Source organism: Oreochromis aureus, linkage group 18, assembly GCF_013358895.1.
Source record: "Oreochromis aureus strain Israel breed Guangdong linkage group 18, ZZ_aureus, whole genome shotgun sequence".
NCBI lineage: Eukaryota > Metazoa > Chordata > Actinopteri > Cichliformes > Cichlidae > Oreochromis > Oreochromis aureus.
Genome location: NC_052959.1, coordinates 19775524 through 19802261, shown reverse-complemented (window position 1 = coordinate 19802261; position 26738 = coordinate 19775524). Strand labels below are relative to the sequence as shown.

The 26738-nt window shown below is 44.2% G+C and overlaps 1 protein-coding gene across 1 annotated transcript in view; it reads left to right on the top strand.

Annotated features, from left to right (window-relative positions):
• The window catches only part of LOC120434466 (epidermal growth factor receptor-like), a 71770-nt gene extending 47576 nt beyond the window's left edge, over positions 1-24194 (top strand). The window contains exons 2-15 of the mRNA XM_039602607.1: positions 6427-6578; positions 17114-17300; positions 17423-17548; positions 17643-17711; positions 17909-18027; positions 19317-19458; positions 20289-20405; positions 21443-21569; positions 21656-21729; positions 21812-21899; positions 22050-22249; positions 22413-22545; positions 22931-23021; positions 23635-24194. Of these exons, the coding sequence (XP_039458541.1) occupies positions 6427-6578; positions 17114-17300; positions 17423-17548; positions 17643-17711; positions 17909-18027; positions 19317-19458; positions 20289-20405; positions 21443-21569; positions 21656-21729; positions 21812-21899; positions 22050-22249; positions 22413-22545; positions 22931-23021; positions 23635-23700 (1691 nt within the window). The 3' untranslated portion in view covers positions 23701-24194. The remainder of the gene's footprint in view (positions 1-6426; positions 6579-17113; positions 17301-17422; positions 17549-17642; positions 17712-17908; positions 18028-19316; positions 19459-20288; positions 20406-21442; positions 21570-21655; positions 21730-21811; positions 21900-22049; positions 22250-22412; positions 22546-22930; positions 23022-23634) is intronic.
• The last annotated feature ends 2544 nt before the right edge of the window (positions 24195-26738 follow it).

Sequence of the window (26738 nt, the reverse complement as noted above, 5' to 3'; positions counted from 1 at the left end):
ACACAGAAGTTGGAAAAGAGCTGAAAATGTTTTAAATGTAAACTAGAAAAACCTAAGAAATAAGAAAAGACTATTTAGAGTCGTGTCTGTGAAGGTTCTCAGTCATCCAGGTCATCGTAGTCAAAGGAGTTTGCAAAGAAAAGCGTCTGGACTTCTTTGAGTTGCTTGAAGACGTTTCACCTCTCATCCAAGAAGCTTCTTCAGTTCAGCCAAGGTGTGAAAGCGGGTGTGGTACCTAATCAGCCAGGGTTTCGGGTGAGCTCATTGTGAAACCTGGCCGCACCTTGTCATGTGAATTCCTGAGGTCAGATGGCCCAGGATGTGAGTGGGCGTTAAGGCGTCTGGGAGGGAACTCAAAACTGGATTATAGATGGCAGACAGTTGGTGTCGTAAACCGCCACCTCTGTTCAAAGATGGTCGCTCACAGTGGACATAGATGGCCTCTTTCACTCCTCTTTCAAACCATCTGTCCTCTCTGTCCAAAATGTGAACATTGGCATCCTCGAAAGAGTGACCTTTATCCTTAAGATGCAGATGGACTGCTGAGTCTTGTCCTGTGGAGGTGGCTCTTCTATGTTGTGCCATGCGCTTGTGGAGTGGCTGTTTGGTCTCTCCAATGTAGAGGTCTGGGCATTCCTCACTGCACTGTACAGCATACACCACGTTGTTAAGTCTGTGTTTTGGAGTTTTGTCTTTCGGGTGAACCAGTTTCTGTCTGAGTGTGTTGCTGGGTCTGAAGTACACTGGGATGTCGTGCTTGGAGAAAACTCTCCTGAGTTTCTCTGATACACCGGCTACATAGGGGATGACAACGTTGTTGCGTCTGTCTTTCTTATCCTCCCTCGCTGGTGTCTGATCTTCTTTTCTGTGCCTCTTTGCTGACTTTATGAACGCCCAGTTAGGATAACCGCATGTTTTGAGTGCTTCCTTTACATGTGTGTGTTCCTTCTTTTTCCCTCAGGCTTAGAGGGAACCTGTTCTGCCCGTGGTGTAGGGTCCTAATTACTCCAAGTTTGTGTTCCAGAGAGTGATGGGAGTCAAAGAGGAGGTACTGGTCCGTGTGTGTGGGCTTCCGTAAACTTCGATGTTGAGGTTGCCATTCTCTTCAATGTGCATCGGCGCAGTCCAGGAAAGGCAAACAGTTATCCTTTGTGTCTTCCCTGGTGAACTTGATGTTTTTATCCACGGCGTTAATGTGCGCAGTGAAGGATTCCACTTCTTGTGTCATGATTTTGACCCAGGTGTCATCTACATATCTGTACCAGTGGCTGGGTGCTCTTCCTTTGAAAGAGCCAAGAGCCTTCCTTTCCACTTCCTCCATGTAAAGGTTGGCTACAATAGGTGACACAGGGGAGCCCATGGCACAGCCATGTTTTGTTTTGTCTGTAGAAGCCTTCGTTGTATTTGAAGTATGTTGTGGTAAGGCAGAGGTCTAACAGTGTGCAGATCTGATCGGGTGTGAAGTTGGTCCTGTCTTCCAAGGAGCTGTCTTCTTGTAGTTGTTTTCTGACAGTCTCCACTGCTTCCGTGGTGGGTATGCAAGTGAAGAGGGAGACTACATCAAAGGACACCATGGTTTCATCTGGATCCAGGGTAAGTTTCTGGACCTTGTCGGTGAAGTCGGTGGAGTTCTTGATGTGGTGTGGGTTGTTCCCCACGAGAGGTGCAAGGATGGTAGCAAGGTGTTTCGCAATGTTGTAAGTAGCTGAGTTTATGCTACTGACTATGGGTCTGAGTGGGACCCTTCCTTGTGGATTTTAGGAAGTCCATAAATGCAGGGTATGGCATCCCCTAGATAAAGGCGGTGATATGTAATGCGGTCAATGGTTTTGTCCTTTTCAAGGTTTTGAAGGCAAGCTATAACTTTCTTCTTGTAGCTGCTTGTGGGGTCTCGCTTTAAAGCTTCGTGGTGTTGTTGTCACTGAGGAGAGTAGTGATCTTTGTGTGGTAATCTGTTGTGTTTAGGACCACGGTGCACCTTCCCTTATCCGCTGGTAATATAGTGATGTTGTGGTCTTTGCTCAGGGAAGCGACGGCCTTCTTTTCTTGTAGTGTAAGGTTAGACGGAGGGACTTTCGCACTGGAGAGGGTGGCTGACACTTTCATCCTGATTTGCTTTGCTTCTGTCTGTGATAATTTATTAATCCGTATGGCGGTTTCTGTGGCTGTGATGAGGTCCACTATGGGCAACTGTTGCGGAGAAATGGCGAAATTGAGTCCTTTGGCTAAAACCCTCTTTTCAGATTCAGTGAGATTCCGGTCTGAAAAGTTCTTTACCCATTTCTCCCGACCGTCTTCAGGTGTGTTTTCTTCTCTGAGTTGTGTGGGTTCAGACTGAGGGGTGTGGGTTTTTGAAAGCAAGGTGTGAAATTTTCTGCGTTGTCTTTTGTTTCCTTGAGAGTGTTGGGCTATTGGTGCTATTTAGAGTCAGAAAACATATGAATGAATATTAAAAGTTCATATTCCTTTAATCACTGAATGACTAAAATGTGATCCCTCCACTTGGATCCACACAATTTTAAAAGTTTACATCTCTGAGATTTGAAAGACACGGTGCTGGAAAGAGAACAACGATGGCGACGTTTTGAGGGTAAAATGATGGCTGTAGAGCAAACACTGTGGACACAGCAGCAGTTGAAAGAGAAGTGTTTAAGATGAATCTTGGCACAGTGAGAGAGAGCTCGTTAGGCAGGCAGGTGTGAGCCTGGTTGCTATAGTGACTGCACCCAATGGCTCCATACACACGCACACAGACATGCACCTTACTTTTGCTGCTTAAAATGAACAGAAAAGTCAGCTCGAAACAAATCGCTCCCAAATGAAAAGTACAGGTCCTATTGACGAAATTCTTTCACCGTGAGCGGCAGCAATGTCCAGTCTACCTAATTCTCAGTTTTCATGCCTGTGGAGTTTATTATATGGACGTGGTGACAGTGTAAAAACAGCATGCTCTTCTGATTTTCAAACGAACCTTCTGAGCCATTTTAACATTAGAGTCTATGGAGGAGTTGGAGGGAGGAGGCTGTGCTTTGGTGACATTTATGAAAGAACCATAACACCTAGTACAATAGTAAACACATTGGATGAAAGAGGACACCGATGGCTACGTTTTGAGGGTAAAATCATACCTGTAGACCAAACGCTGCGGACATAGCAGCAGTTTTAAAAAATATTTTAAGATTAATTTTTTCGCTCCTCTCACTCTGGCAGTTGAGCTGTCTCACTCTAGCCCCAACATTCCGTCCCATACACACCCATTATAAACTCTGAAACGGCTGAAAAAACATCATGAAACTTAAACTGGAACTGAAGAAAAAGTATAATAGATATTGAAAAGATAAATACAAGTTGAATACTTGAATGTCTTGTCTTCGTTTTAAAGTTTGAATGGTGGCTCTACGTCAATGTATGTGGAAGTAGATACAGTTTAAAGAGGAGTAAGTTGAAGGAGAATTTGAAGGGTCTCCCCATTGAAATACATGGGAAATTTTTGTTGAAAAAAGTTGAATAATTTTAAAAATATAAATGTTAAAAATGAGAAAAGTAGAAGCAGTCATGTCCAAAAGAAGAGGAATCTAACGGTGTTTGAATGGTTTTTCTAAGTTCAGCGGTTTTGAAGGAGTTAGATGCCAAAAAACGTACGGAATGTTGTTAAGATAATAATAACTAGAAAGTGCATTTTCTGAAGAAACTGCAGTGTGAATGCTTGAATCTGAATGTATGCACTGAAATGAATTAATTGCTGAATTTTAAGTTAAAACTGTTGAATGAGATGAAAATACAGAAATTTTCACCTGAAATCAAAAGTGCCGAACTGCTAGAAGCTGACATCCACACAGAAGAAGTTGGAAAATATTTAAAAATGTTTTAAATGTAAATTAGAAAAACCTAAGAAATGAGAAAAAAAAATTAGAGTCAGAAAACATCTGAATGAATATTAAAAGTTCATATTCTTTGAATCACTGAATGACTAATGTGTAATCCCTCCACTTGGATCCACACAGTTTAAAAGGTTTACATCTCTGAGCTTTGAAAGACACGGTGCTGGAAAGAGAACAACGATGGCGATGTTTTGAGGGTAAAATGATGGCTGTAGAGCAAACACTGTGGACACAGCAGCAGTTGAAAGAGAAGTGTTTAAGATTAATCTTGGCACAGTGAGAGACAGAACTTGTTAGGCAGGCAGGTGTGAGCCTGGTTGCTATAGTGACTGCACCCAATGGCTCCATACACACGCTCACAGACATGCACCTCACTTTTGCTGCTTAAAATGAACAGAAAAGTCAGCCCGAAACAAATCGCTCCCAAACGAAAAGTATAGGTCGTATTGACAAAATTCTTTCACCGTGATCGGCAGCAATGTCTAGTCTACTGAATTCTCAGTTTTCATGCCTGTGGAGTTTATTATATGGACGTGGTGACAGTGTAAAGACACCATGCTCTTCTGATTTTCAAACGAACCTTCTGAGCCATTTTAACATTAGAGTCTATGGAAGAGTTGGAGGGAGGAGGCTGTGCATTGGTGACATTTATGAAAGAACCATAACATCTAGTACAATAGTAAACACATTGGATGAAAGAGGACACCGATGGCTACGTTTTGAGGGTAAAATCATACCTGTAGACCAAACGCTGCGGACACAGCAGCAGTTTTAAAAAAGATTTTAAGATTAATTTTTTTGCTCCTCTCACTCTAGCAGTTGAGCTGTCTCACTCTAGCCCCAACATTCCGTCCCATACACACCCATTATAAACTCTGAAACGGCTGAAAAAACATCATGAAACTTAAACTGAAACTGAAGAAAAAGTATAATAGATATTGAAAAGATAAATACAAGTTGAATAGTTGAATGTCTTGTCTTCGTTTTAAAGTTTGAATGGTGGCTCTATGTCAATGTATGTGGAAGTAGATACAGTTTGAAGAGGAGCAAGTTGAATGAGAATTTGAAGGGTCTCCCCATTGAAATACATGGGAAATTTTTTGTTGAAAAAAGTTGAATAATTTTAAAAATATAAATGTTATAAATGAAAAAAATAGAAGCAGTCATGTCCAAAAGAAGAGGAATCTAACGGTGTTTGAATGGTTTTTCTAAGTTGAACGGTTTTGAAGGAGTTAGATGCCAAAAAACGTACGGAATATATAATAATAAAGATTAGAAGAACAATACTGTGAATGCTTTTACAAGCATTCACACTAATAAAGATTTGAAGAACAATACTGTGAATGCTTTTACAAGCATTCACACTAATAATAAAGATTAGAAGAACAATACTGTGAATGCTTTTACAAGCATTCACACTAATAATTACACCATGACGCCTCTGCCTTTCTAAATGGAGAGACAGTAACTGCGTGTAAAACCTGAAGATAGTCAGATTAACAGTAACAATATTTTGTCTCTATCTGCCATTCTGCAATTCATCTCATGTAAACAATAACGTGGCGCACAGCGTGACGTGAAAAGAGGCACATACCTTTGACGTTGCGTGACGAACTCTGTAATCCTCGTCCACACGTAAACGCAAAAAAGGAGTTTTAAATAATCTCCGTTTTCGGTGAATCGCAACGCCGTTTACGTGTTGACGAAAAGGCATAGAAACAGCTGCGTTTTAAAAAATACCCGTGTAGGTGTGGACGCAGCCTAAAAGAGTTAGTAGTGTATTTTATTACTACCTGTAATTTATTGCTGTTTACTTGTATTTGGTTAATTGTTTACTAAATGTTTGAGGTGTGAAATAAACCGCAATGGAGTTTGTAAACAAAATATGGGTGTGTGTGTTTGGAGGATGTGTTTGTGCGGGCGGGGGGCGAACATTTTTCTTGTAAAAAAGGGGGGACTGGCAAAAAAAGTTTGGGAACCACTGGTTTAAGCACTAAATTGTTATTTTGTCATGTCACGAATCCTGCGCTTGAGTCAAATATGGTTAAACTAGAAATTAGACTTTTAATTTTGAGATGTAGACATGTGAGTCTCCTCTCTTAAAAAAAGAACAAAGAAAGAAAATAAGGGAAACGAAAAGAAACCTACAACTGTCGTGGAATTTGTTACACACCAGAGCTTTTCTGGAGAATACCACAATGTGTTGGACTTACTGGTCAGAGGGATTGTTTTAACCAGCCTTTGCCAGCATAAAAACACGCACCTGACGTCGACTCGCGGGCCAGAACTTAACTCGTCACTGAGATTTGAGATTTTTTTTGTAGATGCAGCCCAGATCTGTTATTTTCACGTGAAAGCGTGCCAAGTTATGACTGGACAGACTATATTCTCCAACAGAGACACACACACACACACACACACACAAAGTCATAAACGGAGCCTTGGTTTAAATACTTTTGTGACTCTCCACTGCAATTCCATATGATTTACAATCTGAATTTTTTAACATTTAAATGAAACTATAATGAATTCTCCTTTCCTGCAGTGTGCCAAGGTACAACCAATTATTTAAGCCTTATGGGAACTAAAGAGGACCACTACAGGAGCATGGTGAAGACCTACAGCAACTGCACCATAGTCTTGGAGAACCTGGAGATCACACACGTGGAGGATCACCGTGACCTGTCCTTCCTCCGGGTAAAAGCTGCACTTTGTTAGGAGTTGAGGATAAGCATGCACGTAGCAGATTAGAGAAAGAGTGCGATTAAAAGTTGTCCAACCCTCTTGTACTCGATGTGTAGCCGCTTGCATCGCTTCAGTTCAGATAATTAAAATCAGTGGAGAGTGAATAGGTATGATGATTCAGTGTATTTATAATGCTGTGGATGGAGCTTTGCTTAAGGTTGTGTAGGGTTTTGCACACTGGGCACACACACTCTCATGCAGGCTTGTACACACAAAGACAGAAAAGCATACAGTCAGCAGATATTATTCAGCGAGCTTTGTTTCCACTGATTGAAGCAGTGAAACCCTTTTTTGTCATTATACATATTATAACGAGATTAGAAACAGCTCTATAAAACTGCACATGTGCTTTAGTTCATTATAAAAACTATACAATAATTTAACTATACACTTAATATAAATATAAATACACAGTGCAGTACTGAATGACAGAGACGGGCAGAGAATTGTTGATATTTCAGTGCAGATTACTTTTTGTGAGAGGTAGAGTCTTAAATGATGTCCTATTTTTTTTCATCCTTACTTTTCTCTCTCATCAGTTTACACCTGCCTAATCGTCCACAGTCCAGATAAGTCGACCCAGTATACTAATTAAGATCACCAGGAGTTATTGTGGCTCTGTCTCTGTCACCTCTTGAGCAACATACTGTACATATTTGCTAACAATTCTATTAGTAGAACTGGTGGGCTGTCTGTAGCCCTAGAGGTAGACCTGAGGCAATATAGTCTGGCTGAAAGTTTTATGATTCAGTGCCATCGACATGTTTTTGGCTTGTGAGCACGTCTGTCTGTTTCTTACAAATTTAATATATGAAGAATGCATTGAAGGAATCACTTGCATGAAATATCTCAAGAAAGATGTCAAAAATAGCATTCATCACATACACTATATGAACATGTGTAGTGCGCATGCGCCAACCAGCGTGCAGCCTGTTACAGTCGCTCCTGCTTTTTCTCTTAGTTTAGCTCTATTTTCTTACGTATTCTTTTTTTTTCTGACTTGTATTTTCATCTGTTTATTATCTTTCACTCAATCATGTGGAGAGAGTTTTTGTTCTTCTGGTGGCCGTGGAACTATTACTTTCATCAAGGAACGGTACCGCGGCACATCTCCTACACGCACGGACTGTTTACTCCAGAGATCAGCTGATCGCCCTGATACCGGCCGGCTCACTGGCCAGACCCGCAGAAGTACCAGCTGAAATTTGGAGAAAAACACATGGGGGATGCAGAGGTCAAGGACAGAAGAGAAGAAAGAAGGAGATGGTGAGACAGCGGAAGCTTGAAGCGAGGAGGAGGTATAAACTAATATACGTAATGGGAAATGTGCGATCCTTATCGAATAAAATCAATGAGCTCTCAGCACTGGTACGGAGTCAGAGGGAATACCGAGAGTGTAGCCTGATGTGTTTCACTGAATCATGGATGCACCAGGACATTCCCGACAAGAATGCTTCCGTGGAAGGCTTCCACACTGTTCGGACGGACAGGGACAGCATCGCTAGCGGTAAGCGGAAAGGAGGTGGGCTTGCTGTTTTAGTTAACAACCGGTGGTGTAACCCTGCCAACATAACAATCAAAGAAAGGGTTTGTTGCCCGGACATTGAACTATGTGCTGTAGGACTCAGGCCGCATTATTTACCCAGGGAATGCTCTCATGTCATCTTGGTGGCTGTTTATGTTCCTCCCTCTGCTAACCCCACAGCTGCATGTGACACTATCCACTCTGCCATAGCCCGGTTACAGACTCAGCACCCGAGTGCCTTTATTGTGATCTCGGGTGACTTCAACCATGTATCACTGGACAATACACTACCAACATTCAGACAATATGTGGACTGTCCCACCAGGGGAGAGAAAATTTTAGACCTTCTGTATGCTAATGTCAAGGATGCATACAGCTCCTCCTCCCTCCCCCCACTTGGTAGGTCAGATCATAACCTGATTCACCTCACCCCACGCTATGTGCCAATTGTGAGGAGGGAGCCTGTGACCACGAGGAGCATTAGGAGGTGGTCAGAGGAGGCCTTAGCGGAACTACAGGGCTGTTTCAAGGTGACCGACTGGGAAACACTCTGTGAGCCTCACGCCGAGGACATCAATGGGCTTACTGAGTGTATCCCAGACTACATAACTTTCTGCACCGACTCCATTGTTCCAGCTCAGACTGTTCATTGTTACCCAAATAACAAGCCGTGGGTGACTAAGGACATCAAAGCTCTCCTCAACGACAAGAAGAGGGCTTTCAGAGGGGGCAATAAAGAGGAGGTGAGGAAGGTCCAGGTGTTACTAAAGGACAAGATCAGAGAGGCTAAAGACAACTACAGGAGGAAGCTGGAGTGGAAACTCCAGCAGAAAAGCATGAGAGAGGTGTGGAGGGGCATGAAGACCATCACTGGATTCAGGCCAACCGACAGCAGGGGAGCTGAGGGAGGTGAGAATAGAGCTAATGAGTTGAATCTGTTTTTCAATAGATTCGACACTACAGTGTTTGCTCACACCCCCAAAACCTCACCTGTAGTCAGCCTGGAATCCAGAGGCACACCACTGTGCCAGCCTCTCTCTTCACATGGCGCTGTTGCCTCCTGTGAGATTCCTGACACCCCTCCCCCACCCATCACCTTCACTCAATACCAGGTTGAGATGCAAATGAGGAGACTCCACTCAGGCATGTCTGCTGAACCAGACAGAGTGAGTCCCCATGTCCTCAAGGCCTGTGCCCCCCAGCTGTGTGGAGTCTTTCATAAACTGTGTATGCTGAGTCTGAGTCTGCAGAGGGTACCAGTGATGTGGAAGACATCATGCCTCGTCCCTATTCCAAAGACGCTACATCCCAGTGGCCCCCAGGATTACAGGCCCGTGGCACTGACCTCCCACATCATGAAGACCCTGGAAAGGCTTATCCTGGACCAGCTGCGACCCATCGTCAGACCACATCTGGATCCCCTTCAATTTGCTTATCAGCCTCGTCTCGGAACAGAGGACGCCATCATCTACCTGCTCAATCGTGTCTACACCCATCTGGACCAGCCGGCGAGCACTGTGAGGGTCATGTTTTTTGACTTTCCCAGTGCTTTCAACTAGAGATGGACCGATCCAATATTACGTATCGGTATCGGTCCGATACTGACCTAAATTACTGGATCGGATATCGGCGAAAAATAAAAAATGTAATCCGATCCATTAAGTATCAAAAAAAGCATCTCACAAAACTTGCAACACGGCGTAACTCGGCTCATAACCGTAGCACGTTGGAGCAGTGTGCTCATGTGATAGAGCGGCTGTGTGTATTTGTAGCCTCGCTACCAAACCAGCATTTCATCTCCGAGGAAGTTATCCCAGAGAGAAGTAAAGCAAGTGTGTAAGTTCATCTCTGAATGTTTGTAAAGCATTCCCGCATTAAGCTTAACAACCGATATATGGAGCGACTGCCTCTCTCTCTCCCTCACCTTCCTGCTGCTACTTCAATCGTGAAACTGCTTAACGATCAGCTGATCGGCTTTTCTGTCGCAAGTCCATCTCTCTTCTTTGTTTTTGGCCCACTTTGCACCAGAAAGAGGAAACCAGCGGCGGAACAACAGCAGCACGTTTAAGCTTGATAAGCTGTTGTTAGAATTTATTTAATATTACTTTGTAGACCAGGATCCTTTTCTACGTAGCTGACGGCTGGTAACTGTGCAGGGGCGGATCTAGCAAAGTGCAGCCAGGGGGGCCGATAGGGAATGAACAGGGAAAAGGGGGCACAAAGACATACTTTTCTTTCTTATTCTCATTTAAAATATGTAGCTTTTAATAAATAATTATCTGAATCTTACACCCAAAGTTTTAATCTGATGTAAAATGTATAGAAGTCCATTACTATATATAGTAACTCTTAAGTCTATATACCCTAGTAAGCTATAGTACTTTTTCCTTTGGGAAGGTACCGTCTCTGAATTCTGCAATTCTGTTGAAGAAAGATTTTGAATCTATTTAATTATTCTTGAAAAATAATTTGTTTCTGTGCATTTTTTCCACCCTGCATCAAATTAAAGTTGATTACATCGATTAAGCATCATGAGGTGGAGGGTGGGGGTGGTTCCTATTTTTTTGTTGGGAGTTTGCAACCCTATTAGTTAGGTTGCTTAATATTTCTGCTAAGTACTCTTTAAAATACCAGAATAGGGAGGATGGAGTAGGTTTAAGTTTATTAGATTGATCAGTGTTGCTGAACTATGAAATATTTTGGGTGCAGTGTATTTTTTACACACAGGTATAACAGAATAGCTTTAGTGTTGTTGTTTATTTAAACTTGAGTATGAACTTATACAAAATGCAGCAAGATATAAAAAAAAACAGTTTTATTGATTAAAAAACACACTATATCGGATTCATATCGGTATCGGCAGATATCCAAATTTATGATATCTGTATCGGTATCGGACATAAAAAAGTGGTATCGTGCCATCTCTACTTTCAACACCATCAGGCCGACCCTCCTGGGTGATAAGTTAACAGCGATCCAGGTGGATGCTTCTCTGGTGTCCTGGATTGTTGATTACCTGACAGGAAGACCACAATATGTACATCTCCCACAGTGTGTGTCTGACAAGGTAATCAGCAACATAGGGGCACCACAGGGGACTGTCCTCTCCCCCTTCCTCTTCACCCTCTACACCACAGACTTCAGCCACTGCACAGAGACCTGCCATCTTCAGAAGTTTTCTGATGACTCCGCGGTGGTTGGATGCATCAGCAGGGATGATGAGACAGAGTACCGGGCTGTGGTTGACTCCTTTGTCACGTGGTGTGAGCAGAATCATCTGCAGCTCAACGTGGCAAAGACCAAGGAATTGATAGTGGACTTCAGAAAGACCAGGAAACACTTGACCCTTGTTTCAATCCAGGGGGTCAGTGTTGACATTGTGGAGGACTATAAATACCTTGGAGTACACATTGACAATAAACTGGACTGGGCTAAAAACACCACAGCACTTTACAGAAAGGGCCAGAGTCGTCTCTATTTTTTGAGGCGACTGAGGTCCTTCAACATCTGCCAGAAAATGCTCAGGATTTTCTACGAGTCTGTTGTGGCCAGTGTGATCCTCTATGCTGTTGCATGCTGGGGGAGCAGGCTGAGGGTCGCAGATGCCAACAGACTCGATAAACTGATTCGTAAGGCCAGTAATGTTGTGGGGATGGAGCTGGACTCCCTCAAGGTGGTGTCGGAGAGGCGGATGTTGTCCAAGATACAGACAATGTTGGATAACACCTCCAGTCCATGACATGCTGGTCAGTCACAGGAGCACATTCAGTGAGAGAGTGAGATTACCGAAAAGCACCACTGAACGACACAGGAAATCATTCTTGCCTGTGGCTATCTCCCTGTACAACTCATCCACTTAACACACTGTTTACTGCAACAGCTACACCCTTCTTGCACATGTTCTTTTCAACTATTTATTAATAAGTGACTTTTATGTATATATATGCCTGTATATATTGTGCTATTCTTAGTGTATTGTCTGTCTTTGTTAATGTTTGTTTATAATGGAGCACTGTAACGAAAAATAATTTCCCCAAGGGATCAATAAAGTATTCTGATTCTGATTCTGATTCTGATAAGTATTTGGGCCACACCTCTTAATCTTTGAACCCAAGTGTTTTCAGTGCCATTGCAACAGGCGTATAAAATCGAACGCCTAGCAATGCAGTCTACATTTACTAGTGATGTGCCGGACGCGAATGAAACGGCTCTTAGAGCCGACTCTTTGAAATGAACGACGCAAGCCGGCTCCTTATTGGGAGCTGTGGGTTGTTGTTTTGTTTTTTTTTCCTCTTTCTCTCTCGCACTTTTTTTTCCGGTTCACTGCGCACGCGAGCCTTGTGCTTTGCGCTGGGAAAAGGGGGGGGGGGTAGTTACACTCGCAGTAGCACAGAAACAGAACCGGAGGGAAAGAGAGAGAAAGAGAGCCAGGGACAACAACGTCACATTAGAACTATTTTCAGTTGCGGATGATAAAGGACTATTTAAATATTTAAAAGTTGAAATGTAAATAGTTGGTTTTTGTATTATATGATTTATTTATTTTATGTGGAGTGAATAAATAAAAGTATATTTACGGTGGCTCCTAGAGACAAAGCACGTACAAACTCCAAAACACGTACAAACTCCGAAGCGCGTACAAACTCCAAAACACGTACAAAACACAACAGAAGTGCTCCAGGATGCTAGAGGCAGTGTTGAGCTTTTGTTACCTAGTGGCTACACAAGCCAGGAAGTACCAACGACCGGATTTGGTGCGTGGTAGTAACAGGTAAATGAACATTTTTTTTAAATTATTTGAATATATATATGAGTGCTTGTGTATAAATACACAAACAATACACATATGCTTTCAATTGTGTAATTTAAGTGATCTAAGTAGCTCTGTTTTGGAAGTTCAGTTAATGCTAGAAATGTGTTTTGGAGTTTGTACATGCTTTGTCGCTAGGGGCCACCGTATATATTTATATATAAAAATATATATAAATAACACCACGTTTTTTTACATTAGTAATTCCTTTTGTGCATAATTTTATATTGTTGTTAATAATAAATTAATTAAAGCAACAAAACAGCCTGAAGAGCCGGTTGGGAGCCGAAAGAGCCGGCTCTTTTTAGTGAGCCGAGCCGAAAGAGTCGGTTCTCTAAAAAGAGCCGGAAATCCCATCACTAGCATTTACAAAGATTTGTGAAAGAATGGGTCATTCTAAAGAAAACACTGAATTTGACTTTGATACTATTTTAGGATCCCACTATTGCAACAATTCAGTTTGTGACATTTCTTCCCTCCTTGATATTACACCATCAACTCTATGTGCTGTCATTGGAAAGTGAAAGTGTTTAAGAATCACTGCAAGTCAGCCTGAAAGTGGCAAGTTAGAGGCCGAGGACGCCGATACCTGAGGAGCACGGTGTGCAAAAGTCACCAACACTCTGCCAGAGGAGGTTTAAACATCCTCTGGTATTAATATCAGCATAAAATCCTGTGTGCTGGGAGCTTCATGGTATTTTTCCATCGCTAAGCAGCTCTGTCAGGGTTCCTGGGTCGGTGACCCAGTGATTCAGTTCTGTTCATGTTCAGTTTATTTTGCCACTCCCATGTTCTCACTTCCTGCTTTTCCTGTGTCAGCTCATCTCGTGTCATTAGCCAGATTGTGTTCAGCTGTGTACTCACCGGTCTCTCATTGTCATCCTCATCAGTCTGTGTATTTAAGTCCTCTGTTTCTACTCGTTCCTTGTCGTGTCATTAACGTTATGTTGTCGTTTCCGTTAGTGCTCGGTTATTCAGCCAGCCACTCAGTCTTTCAGTCAGCCAGTCAGTCCTATCGTTCCTGCTTTGTTCGTTCACCCGCTCCAATAAACCCTCATTTCTGCACCGTGAGTCCTGCGTTTGGGTCATTTCTTCCACGCCTCCACACACAACCCCTGACAGAATGACACGACCCGCTTTTGACCCAGCGGACTCGGACCTTTTTGAGCGGCAGGAGGCAGCGCTCTCCATTTGGACGGAGAAGCTCAAGGAGAAACAGCGGCTCTTCGCGGAGCGAGAGCACATCTTCGAGGGCACTCGCCTGGCTCTGGGCGGGCCTCGGAGACGCCGCGTTCTCCCACCTGTTGCCCCACCTGCACCGGAGCATCTGCCGCGGAGAGTGGGCGTTTCGTGCCGCGCTTCGGCAGCTCCCTCCCTCGCGGGTCTGCTCCTCGCTCACACGCCATCTGCCTCATTCACCGGACCTTCAACCTCGCCACGGCACAGCGGCTCCGCCTTCCACCTCGGCTCAACAGAGGCTCCCGCGCCAGAGGCTCGGATGTGTACCCCGCCCACTTCCTCTTCCCGGAGAAAGCGGCGCACACGCCGCCATAAAATGGACTATTTCCAGCCATTCCCGGTGGTGAGTTCAAGTGACTGTTTTCCACCCGCATTTGATTCTTCACTCAAAACCATTAATAAACCCATCTCTGATTCATGGGATGTTTCCCTCCTGGAGGATTCTGTGGACTGGGAAGATTTTTTCTGCTCTGCATCCCCAAAGACTGTAAATAGTGGTGGCAGAAAGACCAGAACAATCCCTGATAAACCCGCCAGCATCACACACCCAGTCACTATTTCCACACCCACACCAGTGCCAGCTACCAGGAGGAGGGCAGCTGCGACCCAGTCTACCTCCACACCCGCTCCTGTTTCTCGGGTGGGGGTGACTGGTGTCCAGCCACCTCCCGTGCCTGTCCCAGCGCCCAGGCTGAGGGCAGCCAGAACTCAGCCTGACCTCCCTAAAGGCTCAGAAGAGTTAGCCTCTCCACCTGTCAGTCCACCACTTCAGCCACCTCCTGATCCAGCCTTTCACGCCCTTGCACTATCCCTGGTTAGGCTAGCTGAGGTTTCCCCTGCTCAGGCACCAGCTTTACTAGCCCAGGCTGTAGCTTTATCTCCGTCACTAGCTCAGTCTGTAGCTCAGCCATTAGCCACACCAACCTCAGCTCCGTCGTCAGCCTCACCCACCTCTGTTCGTCCCTTAGCATCCCCACTCCGGTCAGTTCCCTCACCTGCTGTTCAGCCTCCAGCCCAGTCAGTTCCCTCACCTGCTGTTCAGCCTCCGGCCCAGTCAGTTCACTTGCCTGCTGTTCAGCTTCCAGTTCAGTCAGTTCACTTGCCTGCTGTTCAGCCTCCACTTCAGTCAGTTCACTTGCCTGCTGTTCAGCCTCCACTTCAGTCAGTTCACTTGCCTGCTGTTCAGCTTCCAGTTCAGTCAGTTCACTCGCCTGCTCCCCAGTCTGTTCCTGTCCAGTCACCCGTAGTCCAGTCTGCTCCTGTCCTCCAGGCCCCCGTAGTCCAGTCTGCTCCTGTCCTCCAGGCCCCCGTAGTCCAGTCTGCTCCTGTCCTCCAGGCCCCCGTAGTCCAGTCTGCTCCTGTCCTCCAGGCCCCTGTAGCTCAGTCTCCTCCTGTCCTCCAGTCCCCTGTAGCTCAGTCTCCTCCTGTCCTCCAGTCCCCTGTAGCTCAGTCTCCTCCTGTCCTCCAGTCCTCTGTAGCTCAGTCTCCTCCTGTCCTCCAGTCCTCTATAGCTCAGTCTCCTGTCCTCCAGTCTCCTGTCCTCCAGCCTGTCGCCCAGCCTTCTGTAGTCCAGTCACTCATTCACCATCCTGTTCAGTTCCCGGACCTGCAGCCACAGCATCCAGAGCCAGCTGTGAGCTCTCCCGCTCCTCAGCCAGGGGTTTCCGCACCTGCTGGCCCGGCCTGTCTCCAGCCAGAGGCCTCCGCGCCTACTGGCCCAGCCTGTCTCCAGCCAGAGGCCTCCGCGCCTACTGGCCCAGCCTGTCTCCAGCCAGAGGCCTCCGCGCCTACTGGCCCAGCCTGTCTCCAGCCAGAGGCCTCCGCGCCTACTGGCCCAGCCTCCGAAGCTGTTGCTCCGTCACCGCCGGCTTCCATGCCGTCGCCTGGTCCAGCCTCGGCTTCGCACGGTCCGGCTTCTGCCTCTGCGTTAGCCTCGCCTGGTCCTGCGGCTGCCACGCCGTCGCCCAAGCCACGTTCTGGACGTCGCCGCAGTCTTCCTCGCGGCCGCCCACCGGACCTTCTCAGTGGCCGCCGCCGTCTTCCTCGCGGCCGCCCACCGGACCTTCTCAGTGGCCGCCGCCGTCTTCCTCGCGGCCCCCCACCGGACCTTCTCAGTGGCCACCGCCACATGGCCACGTGGCCAGCCACCTGAACAGTTTTTATTTTGGACTCCGTCCCTCTGTCCTGGGCCCCCTCCGCCCGCCCTGTTCTGGTTTTTCTTTCTTTTGGCCGTCGGGTGCCGGCCTTTGAAGGGGGGGGTACTGTCAGGGTTCCTGGGTCGGTGACCCAGTGATTCAGTTCTGTTCATGTTCAGTTTATTTTGCCACTCCCATGTTCTCACTTCCTGCTTTTCCTGTGTCAGTTCGTCTCGTGTCATTAGCCAGATTGTGTTCAGCTGTGTACTCACCGGTCTCTCATTGTCATCCTCATCAGTCTGTGTATTTAAGTCCTCTGTTTCTACTCGTTCCTTGTCGTGTCATTAACGTTATGTTGTCGTTTCCGTTAGTGCTCGGTTATTCAGCCAGCCACTCAGTCTTTCAGTCAGCCAGTCAGTCCTATCGTTCCTGCTTTGTTCGTTCACCTGCTCCAATAAACCCTCATTTCTGCACCGTGAGTCCTGCGTTTGGGTCATTTCTTCCACGCCTCCACACACAACCCCTGACAAGCTCATTTAGGTGTAATGTGCAGGTGTCCCTGTGCTTCTGAACATTAATTTACACACCTCTATCAGTCAAACTGAATGTGACTCTAGCACAATAAAAATAGGGCTTTGTCTACCAGTGTTATGGACCACCAGTTTCACAGTTTTCTTTTAAAACATTAATGTAAATGTACAAATGCAGGTCGTTCAGAAAATAAAGGTTTTTCTTTTTTTAATTCAAAACCAAGTTTGTCTTTTTTTTTTTCTTCCAGTCAATCAAAGAAGTTGGTGGCTACGTCCTGATCGCCCTCAATACAGTATCCAGGATTCCTCTGGAGAACCTGCGCATCATTCGAGGCCATTCTCTCTTTGATGGAAGTTTTGCTCTTTCTGTGATTTTCAATTATAACAAATCTGCAAATAAGGGCCCCGATCAGCTTCTTCTGACCAGCCTGACAGGTAGGTTGACCCCTAAATAATCAGGTTTTATTTGACACTCAGCCAGTGTTATTACAAAATATGTAAATACTCCAACATGTGCACGTGTACGTAGTAGTTAATATGAAGTTTTCTTTTTGCAGAAATTCTTAAAGGAGGAGTAAAATTTTTTAACAACCAGCTGTGCAATGTGGAAACAATCCAATGGTCCGATATTGTTAATGTTGGCACCATCAGCATTGATCCAACTCCTAGCAAAAACAAAAATTGTAAGTATTACTTTACACCAGAAGACAAAGATATAATTTGTTGCGAGTTAAAAGGTTTTTAAGTTGGTGCTTTGCAATGTTTCTTTTTTAACAGGTAGAAAATGTGACTCGAGCTGCTTCAATGGCTCATGTTGGGCACCTGGTCCTGAAAACTGTCAGACTTGTAAGCCCTGTTTTATCAAGTGTTTGCTTATTCACTGCAAACAACAGCAAAGTAAAACAATCCTCCAATTTTTCATAATTTGAACATGTTTAAAGTACTGTACTGCACGGTGGTGATAGGGCATTAGAATCAAAAGCAGAACAAATTCATTCCTGGGCTTGGACACTCCACTCAACTTCTGCTGCTCTCATCTCCAGTGACAAAGCTGAACTGTGCCCAGCAGTGCTCTAGAAGGTGCAAAGGACCTTCACCAAGCGACTGTTGCAATGAGAATTGTGCCGCGGGGTGCACGGGACCCAGAGCTGAAGACTGTCTGGTGAGACAAAGACACTTTTAATGTTACCGTGTGATATCGTATAAACATGTGACCGAGGCCTGTGTTTGCCAGCCAATGTTTTAGTAATGCCTTTCTAATATAGGCGGGATCCCCTTTTGCCTTCAGACAACCGTAATTATTCATGGCATTGATTTTACAAGGTACTAGAAACTTTCTAAAGAGATTTTGGTTCATGCTGACATGATAGCATCACACAATTACTGTGGATCTGTCATCTCAGTACAGTGAACTCACTGTCATTGTTAACCGATGAAAATGATCCATATTTACATGTGGTTTGTGCCCAAATTCTGACTCTACCATCTGAATGTTGGTGCAGAAATCAAGACTTTTTCTGAGGCAACATTTTTCTTTTGTTCGATTTTGGTGAACCTTGTTTGAATTGTACCCTCATTTTCCTGTTTTTAGCTAATAGGAGTAACAGCCGATATGGTCTTCTGCTGCCCTACCACATCTTCTTCAAATTCGACGTGTTGTGCGTTTGTAGATGCTCTTCTGCATACCTTGGTTGTAACAAGTGGTTTTTTGAGTTAACCTGGCCTCTAATCTCATATTTTTAAGCACTGATGATTGCTGCTCACTGGGTATTTTCTAATTTTGAGACCATTCTCTTGAAACTCTAGAGATTGTCATGTTTGAAAATCCCAGTAGATCAACAGGACCTAATTTACTCAGACCAGCCTGTCTCATACCAGCCTGTCTCTTGACTCACATTTCTTCGTCATTTCGAACTTCAGCAAGTCGCCCTGACCACGTCTACATGTCTAAATGTACTAAATAACGAGCAGTTGAACAGGTGAACCCGGTGAGTGCATTTGTTTGCAATGTTACCACTGTGGTCTCCCACAGACATCGACCTCAAAACATGTTTGTCAGGCTGAATATGCCTATTTTCTAAGGCTCACAGTCAAACAGAAACCAACACAAAGTCACGAAATCTAATAAAAAACTGTTCCTAAGTGTAACACTACACTACGTAATTCTGCTACTCCATAAGTTCTTGAAGAAGACCTTCCAACAGAATAAAGCTCTCACTCAGTCATTAGTTTTTATCATCAGAAGTTTGTTATTGGTTTCAGTAGAGATGAGATGTGGAACGTCTGATTAGATCTTTCACTTGGCAGTGCCTTGAATAACAGCGTCTGTTCTGCCTCTCTGTGCAGCTATGAGTATTAAGCCAAGGCTGTGATAAAGGAATGCAGTGTTATCATTAGTGCGGGGCTCTGTTTTGGTCCCAGTGTGCTAGATGACGCTTGTTTGTGCTGCAGGCCTGTCGGGACTTCCAGGATAATGGGGTGTGTAAGGACTCCTGCCCAAGCCTTCTGCGTTACGACCCCAACCTGTACCAGCTGGTTCCTAATCCGCATGGAAAGTACAGCTTCGGAGCCACCTGTGTCAAAAGCTGCCCACGTAAGGCCGGCTTTTACTAGATAAATTTTTGTTTTTTTATTTTAGTTTTTTTTTGCCTATTTCTGTTAAACTTTTAATCCTAGACAGATATATTACGTTAGCATACATTTAAACGTGCATTGTAGCTACTTCTCGACAGTCAAGATCAGGGGTCCCCAATCCCAGTCCGCGAGGGCCGGTGTCCCTGCAGGTTTTAGTTCTCACCCTGGGTCAAGACACCTGAATCACATGATTAGTTCATTACCAGGCCTCTGGAGAACTTCAAGGCATGTTGAGAAGGTAATTTATCCATTTAAATCAGCTGTGATGGATCAAGGACACATCTAAAACCTGCAGGGACACCGGCCCTCGTGGACTGGGATTGGGGACCCCTGGTCAAGATAGATAAAAGTAAAGTAGTGGGTTCCAGTCCCCAGTATGAACCTTTTGTTCCACATTGCGGCATGCTGACTTGCTGAACAGTCGCCCAGGTTGTCCTTCAGGGTTGTTAGACATTCAGTCGTTACAGTTTGTCCAAGTTTAATTTTAAACTGTCTAAACAAGAAAAGCAAATGAGTGAGAGTGTGTTAATGCTGCTTTTTATCATTTTAACTTGCACAGGTCTGTCCCTGTATTTCTGTGTTTATATTCTATCATCATTATTCATCGCTAGTTAAACTGCTGTATAACTAATAAAAGATTATTTGCTGCAAAAATTTTTTTAGTTCTTTTGATTTTTTTCCAGATATTTTATTTATGATTTTAAGACGATTTGATATCTATCCAGTGCACGATGAATATGAGATTATCATTATCATCAGCAGCAGCTTGTATTTTGCATATTTTTTCAGGTAATTATATTATTTCTGATTACGGAGCATGTTTGCGGATGTGCAGCGGTAACACGTATGAGGTGGAGGTAGGAGGAGTCAGGAAGTGCGCCAAGTGTGATGGGCTGTGTCCAAAAGGTAGGACGATAAGTTGTTACTGTTCAATCTGGACAAATATTTCTCACAGTGTACAAAAAATAAAACGTGTTTGTAGTGGTGAAACTTGAATAAGACTAAAGACAATTTCTTACAATGTTGTTTTCACAGAGGTTAAGTTGTAAAATGTAAGTACGACAGAATGCAATAATTAAAATTATTTAACCCCTGAAAATAGTGCAGAAAAACAAACAAATGTCCAAACCGATTATTTTTATTGTTTTTAACTTGATGCAAACAACTTCAAAACGTTGGGACGGCAGCATGTTTACCACACTGTAAGTGCTAATGGAAATGTATATAACTCCTGCCAAGTTGAATCTTTATAATGAATGCACATTAGACACATGCACTAAATGCACATAAGATTTCAATTTCAAAGACATGTCACTCATCCTTAAGCTATTTCTGTTTGGTTTTATATTCAGAAGAACACAGATGCAGTACAGTACAACTGAACAACATTTTTATTAAACTCAGTCATTTTACGGCATTTTAAACAACTGAGATGATTTTTAAAAAAGAAAAAAAAAGAAAAAGCAAATGGTATTGTTTTGGTGAAAACTCATCGGCCAGATTTTATACACCGACTTGTTAAAATGTTCAAGATGACCTGCTGAAGCGAGCATCAGAACAGGAAAGATTTTAGTGATTTTAATCGCACCATGTTTATTGCAGCCAGACGGGTTGCTCAGAGTATATCAGAAACTGCTGATCTACAGAGAAAATACCCAGTTAGCTGCAGAGCTCTAGGCAATTAATGCTGCAGCTGACAATGTCTTCCCTTTATGACCACCATGTACCCATCTTGTGATGGTTGCTTCTAGCGAGATAATATTTCACATCACAAAACTCAAATTATCTGAAATTAGACTCTTGAACGTGAGTTCGCTGTACTGAAATGACAAATCGGCAATAACTGTGTGATGCTATCACATTAATATGGACCAAGATCTATGAGAAACTATTATGATTAACTATTGTTATTAACTAGTATTTTTTTTTTAAATATGTTTTAGTGTGTAATGGAATTGGAACAGGAGAATTGGCTGACGTTCTGTCTATCAATGCCACAAACATCAACTCCTTTGAAAACTGCACCATAATCAATGGTAACATTGACATCATCGTCACATCGATTTATGGGTAAGTCTGAGGTATGATTAGCATTGGCGCCTTTGTGCTCGATCACCTTTACCAGCAGTGAGTACAGTTTATTTTCTCATTTTCAGGGATGAATATACTAAAACACCAAAGATGGATCCTGAGCAGCTTAATGTGTTTAAGACGGTTAAAGAAATTACTGGTAAGACTGCGTAAGGGCTGAGTCATGCATCTAAATGCGTGCCTCTAAACGGTTTTACAGTTAACAAACCTTGTTGCTTCAGGGTACCTGTGGATTGATACGTGGCCAGATACCATGAGCTCACTGAGTCCTTTTGAGAATCTGGAGGTCATTTGGGGGAGAACTAAACGGTATGTTCCTTGTAAAGACCCCCTGTTGATTCAAACCGCAGTGTCACCAGGAAGAAATGAGTTTTACACAACATGAGTGTTATTCAACCCTGTCACAAAATGTTTTCTTTTTTTCTTCTTCTTATTTTGTTCCCGTTTCCTATTTGTTAGCGGAAGCAGCAGTTTGGTTGTGGCTGGGCTCCATATCACACACCTGGGCCTGAGGTCCCTCAGAGAAATCAGTGATGGAGATGTGTTTGTCTCTAAGAACTCTGAACTCTGTTACACCGATGCAAAGCACTGGCAGAAGCTTTTCAAATCACCACACCAAAGTGTTTATGTAAAGGGCAATGCCAACGCTGCCACCTGCGGTAAATTCTGTTTGTCTCACACTGACTTCAGTCGCATCTCTGCTATTGTTGTTAATTTTGATTATGCGCTGCACGAGCAATATTTAATTACAGGAGCCTAATTTCAAAATTGGATAATTATGCGGGAAAGAGTTCTCGCTGAGATTGTGTGTTTGGGTTTCAGCTCTGAGAAACGACACTTGCGACAAGAAGTGCACGGCGGACGGCTGCTGGGGTCCGGGCCCCAGGATGTGCATTTCGTGCCGTGACTACAAGCGCGACGGGAGCTGTGTCGACTCCTGCAACATCCTGGAGGGGTGAGGGAGGCATCTCTCTGACTGCCTTTATTAAGCTTTGAAAAACAAACAAGCTAAAAACACAACAGGTCTCCATGCTGTACAGTTCACTCCTTCAGAGTCTATTTTTGTATTTCCAAGACTTTGATGCTAGACGAGCCTGAGGATTAATTGACAGAAAAAGCAAAGCAGATATGATCCGAAGCATTTTGAAGTTCAGTCTCCAGTGGATTTAAGACAAACACTGGAGGTAAAACAGCACAGTCGCTCACATCTGTTTATCTTCAGAGACCTCTGTCAAACAAAGAATCTCGACGTGCTTACAGTTGAAAAAAAAAACCACATGTAACAGTTTCAGACAGGTTGTGTCATACTTTGTTATTGTCTATTTATTTATTTTTTGCAGAGAGCCGCGCGAGACAGCTGTGAATAAAACCTGCATCAAGTGCCACCCCGAGTGTCAGCCCATGAACGGGACCGCAACCTGCAGCGCGCCTGTATGTTTGCCATCAGCAGCTAAACTAATATTACAAAACAAAACACTTCGCAGTTGTGTTAAACAGTTCTGTGAGCGTTGCTTAGAAGAGATTAACATTTGTGCAGCGTGAAATCCAATCCAGGCGCGTTAGTTCTGTGGATTTGTCAGTCAGCAGCAGCTTTGATCGGCTGTAATGCAGCGCAGCCACAAAATGTGCAATCTGGTTGTTTTATTTTTATTGTACTTTGATAACTGGGAAATACACCCTCCAATTATCAAAAACAGAAGCACAACCTGAAAGAGAGCGGGAGGCAGATTTCGGGAATGTATTTAATTACCGCTATTTTATTCAGGCGTGATCAGTACATTGAATTGTCTTTTTACTGGCCTGAACTAAAAAAAAAAAATTAAAAAAAAAATTAAAAAAAAGAAGAAGAAGAAGAAGAAGAAGAAGAAGAAGAAGAAGAAGAAGAAGAAGAAAAGAAACAGATCTTGACTGCACGGGTCGTATTTGCCAAACATTTGCTTTGAGAAATTATTACTATGAGACAGTGTAATTTACCAAATATTTATAACTGCTCTCAATAGAGTCATAAACATAATGAATTTTTTTTTTTTTTTTTTACTTTCAGGGGTCTGCTAACTGCACTAAATGTGCTAACTCCAAAGATGGACTGTTCTGCGTGTCCCGAGCTTGAAGCGTCCACTGAGGCAGTTCTTGGTCCTCTGATTAAAATCAGACACCCCAAGAGACATGTTGTTATTCAACACTGCAGGACTTTTGAGTGGTTTGGGGTGTTTTCCATTTAAAACAAACCGATTATGCCTGATGTGATTATGCCTTAATTTCTTCTTCTTTTAAATGCTTTTTGGACCTAGAAGGCTTACGGTCATGTGAGGAGGGAAGTGTTGACAAGGCTCGCTGATAAAAGCTAAGAACACCTCGTGATTCTGTAGCTTGTTGAGGCACCTTTTCGTTTTCTGTGTGATTTATGAGTCTCTCATAATTCTCTTTACAATGTTGCTTCAGTTCATTGAGATTTTCTCTTAAGGTCTTAGTGTGGCGATCCACTAGAGGGCTCCACTCAAACCCAAACTTGGAGGAGGGGTTCTGTTGTGTTTGGGTGCGAAATGCTCACTTAATGTATGGAAGTGAATAAATAAATAAATAAATTTGTAGTGGAAAACTAGAGCTCCTGTGTCGTGTGTTCCATGCTTCCATATTGGTGACCCTACCTTGAACACGCGGCAACCCATGGAGATCGCCCTGGACGAACCAGCTACCGCCGGCCCTCTGCCTCATACTGCGGCTACGTTTTCCGTAGCGCTGGACTTCTGGCTCCACAACCCCTCGTCATTGTTTGTCCACGTGGAGGCTCTGTTTGCTCTCCACAGCATCTCAGCTGATGACAAATTTCATCATGTGGTGGCATCGCTCAACCCGCTAGCCACCCGCCGTGCGATGGCCCTCCTTCGGGACCCGCCCGCGCACGGTAAATATGTCGCCCATAATGACCTACATCTGTGGCGATACACCCTCTCCGGTGCGGAGCGAGCCAAGAAACTTCTCTCCCTGTCTGGCCTGGGCGGAGGCACGGCTCTTGAACTGGTGGAGAACATGTTGTCCTTGCTCGGTTCGGACGACGGGAATTCCTTTTCATCCATCTCTTTCTCAGACAACTGCCTGTCGCTGTGAGGACCGGCTTCGCCAACTCCCCGTTTCTAGCGGCGCAGGAGTACCGCTCCCTGGCTGAAGAAGCGGATCGCATCCTGCTGGCTTCCAGCACGTTCGGAGTGCACGGCCTGGCTGCGAACCTACCGGCAACACCCCCACCTGCCTTCTCCAGAGCGGATGGGCTGGTGCTGATGGCAGGAACCGCTACACAGCGGCACTGCGGGAAAGGATTTTGTTTCTACCAGCAGTGTTTTGGCACCAGAGCGGGTTGCTGCCTGCCACCTTTCTCTTTTTCCGGCTCAGGGAAACAAGGCTGCCACCGCGCTGTAGCGGCCGCAGTCGCTGACGATATGGAAAGGCTGCTTTTCATTGGAGAGTCGCGCTCGTTGCCGGATAGCGTCCAGTTCCTGGGGATGGTGAATTTTTATAATCGTTTCCCTCCCCGGGCCGCTCACCTGTTACAACCGACCTACGCTTGCTTTAAAAAAGGTAAAACGGCTAGACCCTGTTGACTGGTCCCCAGACCGCGTCCATGCGTTTTCAGCAGCGAAGTCGGCACTGGCCAACACTGCTCTGCTGGCCCACCCGTTTCCATCAGCAGAGATCACATTGACCACCGACGCGTTGGATGTAGCGGTGGGTGCCGTGTTGGAACAGCGAGTCTCCGGCGTCTGGTAGCCCCTCGCCTTTTTCAGTTTTATGCTACGAGACGCTGAGCGCAAGTACAATAGTTTAGACAGAGACTTGTTGGCTCTGCATCTTACAACGTGACATTTTCGATTTTTCCGGGCCTCGTGCTGGAAGACACGAAGTGTTTAGAAGTGTATATATACACCTCAGGAAATGTATCTCATGTCCTATAATACATCTTATAACACAAGGGGTGTAGAGAGGAGAGCTTTTTTTTTTTTCCAAAAAAAAAAAAGAAAAGAAAAAAAAGCCATACCTAGTCGGTCTTTTTCTGATTGTACTGTCCTGAACTTCAACTTCATTTAATATGCTAGCTAAGGCCTACGGAGTCTGAGATGTAGCTTGTGGGTTTTTTCCAGTTTCTCTGACCTTGAGGTGAGTTTGCTGGTGTACAATCCTGGGAAGATCGTGGCATTTTGTTAACACACACCTGGATGCTCCAGAGATTCTCACACTTACTGGTGATCAGTTAAAGTGCTTTTGATTAGCTGAATTTCTTTAGAGGGCTGCATTAGATTCCTGTGAAAAACTTTATTTTTCCAGACAACTGTATGTTGTGTTTGCAAGTCTGTAGTACTTTGGAGAACAAAGAAATAATAGCAACAGCAGAACTAAAAGCAGACGCAGTTTTCACAATGATAGAGGATCAGTGTTAAGCCCGATGAGTAACTTGGGAAGTCGTCTGAGATACTTTTAAACCACTGAAAGCTGCTGTGTTAGTGAGCCTCAGTGACTGAGTGAAGAAGAAAAGGATGCGTGTTTCTACAACTGGGTTTAGTTGTTTCATAAATAAGGGATTTTACAGATGATTGGTGCTTCATGTGGCAGAAATGAAATAAAGCATGCTGGAAAAGATATATATAAATCTTATAAGGTTTGTATCTGTTAGATTTGTATTGTTGATTGTCATTTATGCTTAGAAATATCTACTCATATATGCTTAGAGTTTTATAATTAGTTGTAGATTGATAGAGGTTTGATCCTTAGTAGCCTGTGGAGACTGTGTGCCTCCTAGAGCACTCCGGCATGCACACACAACTTAAGGTCAGGAGAGAGGTTATATCTGCTCTTACTGATTTATGGTATAGGAGGACACCTACTCTGTATCTGGTTAAGTATAAGAGCCTTTTGTTTAGATGGACCGCTAGACTCCTGGCACCAGCTTTGGGGAGTCTTCACAGGTTCATACTCTGACCCCCCCACACACACGGTACTCTTTGTGTGTATGTATACGTCGTATGTTAATGAACCTATGCATATTCATGTGACCTCAATAAAAGATCAGTGTTACGGGGAGCAGACGAGAACAACTGGGGTCAAGCGAAGGAACGGCGGTTGTCCAGTTGGTCTCCCTCGTATACGAGAATCATA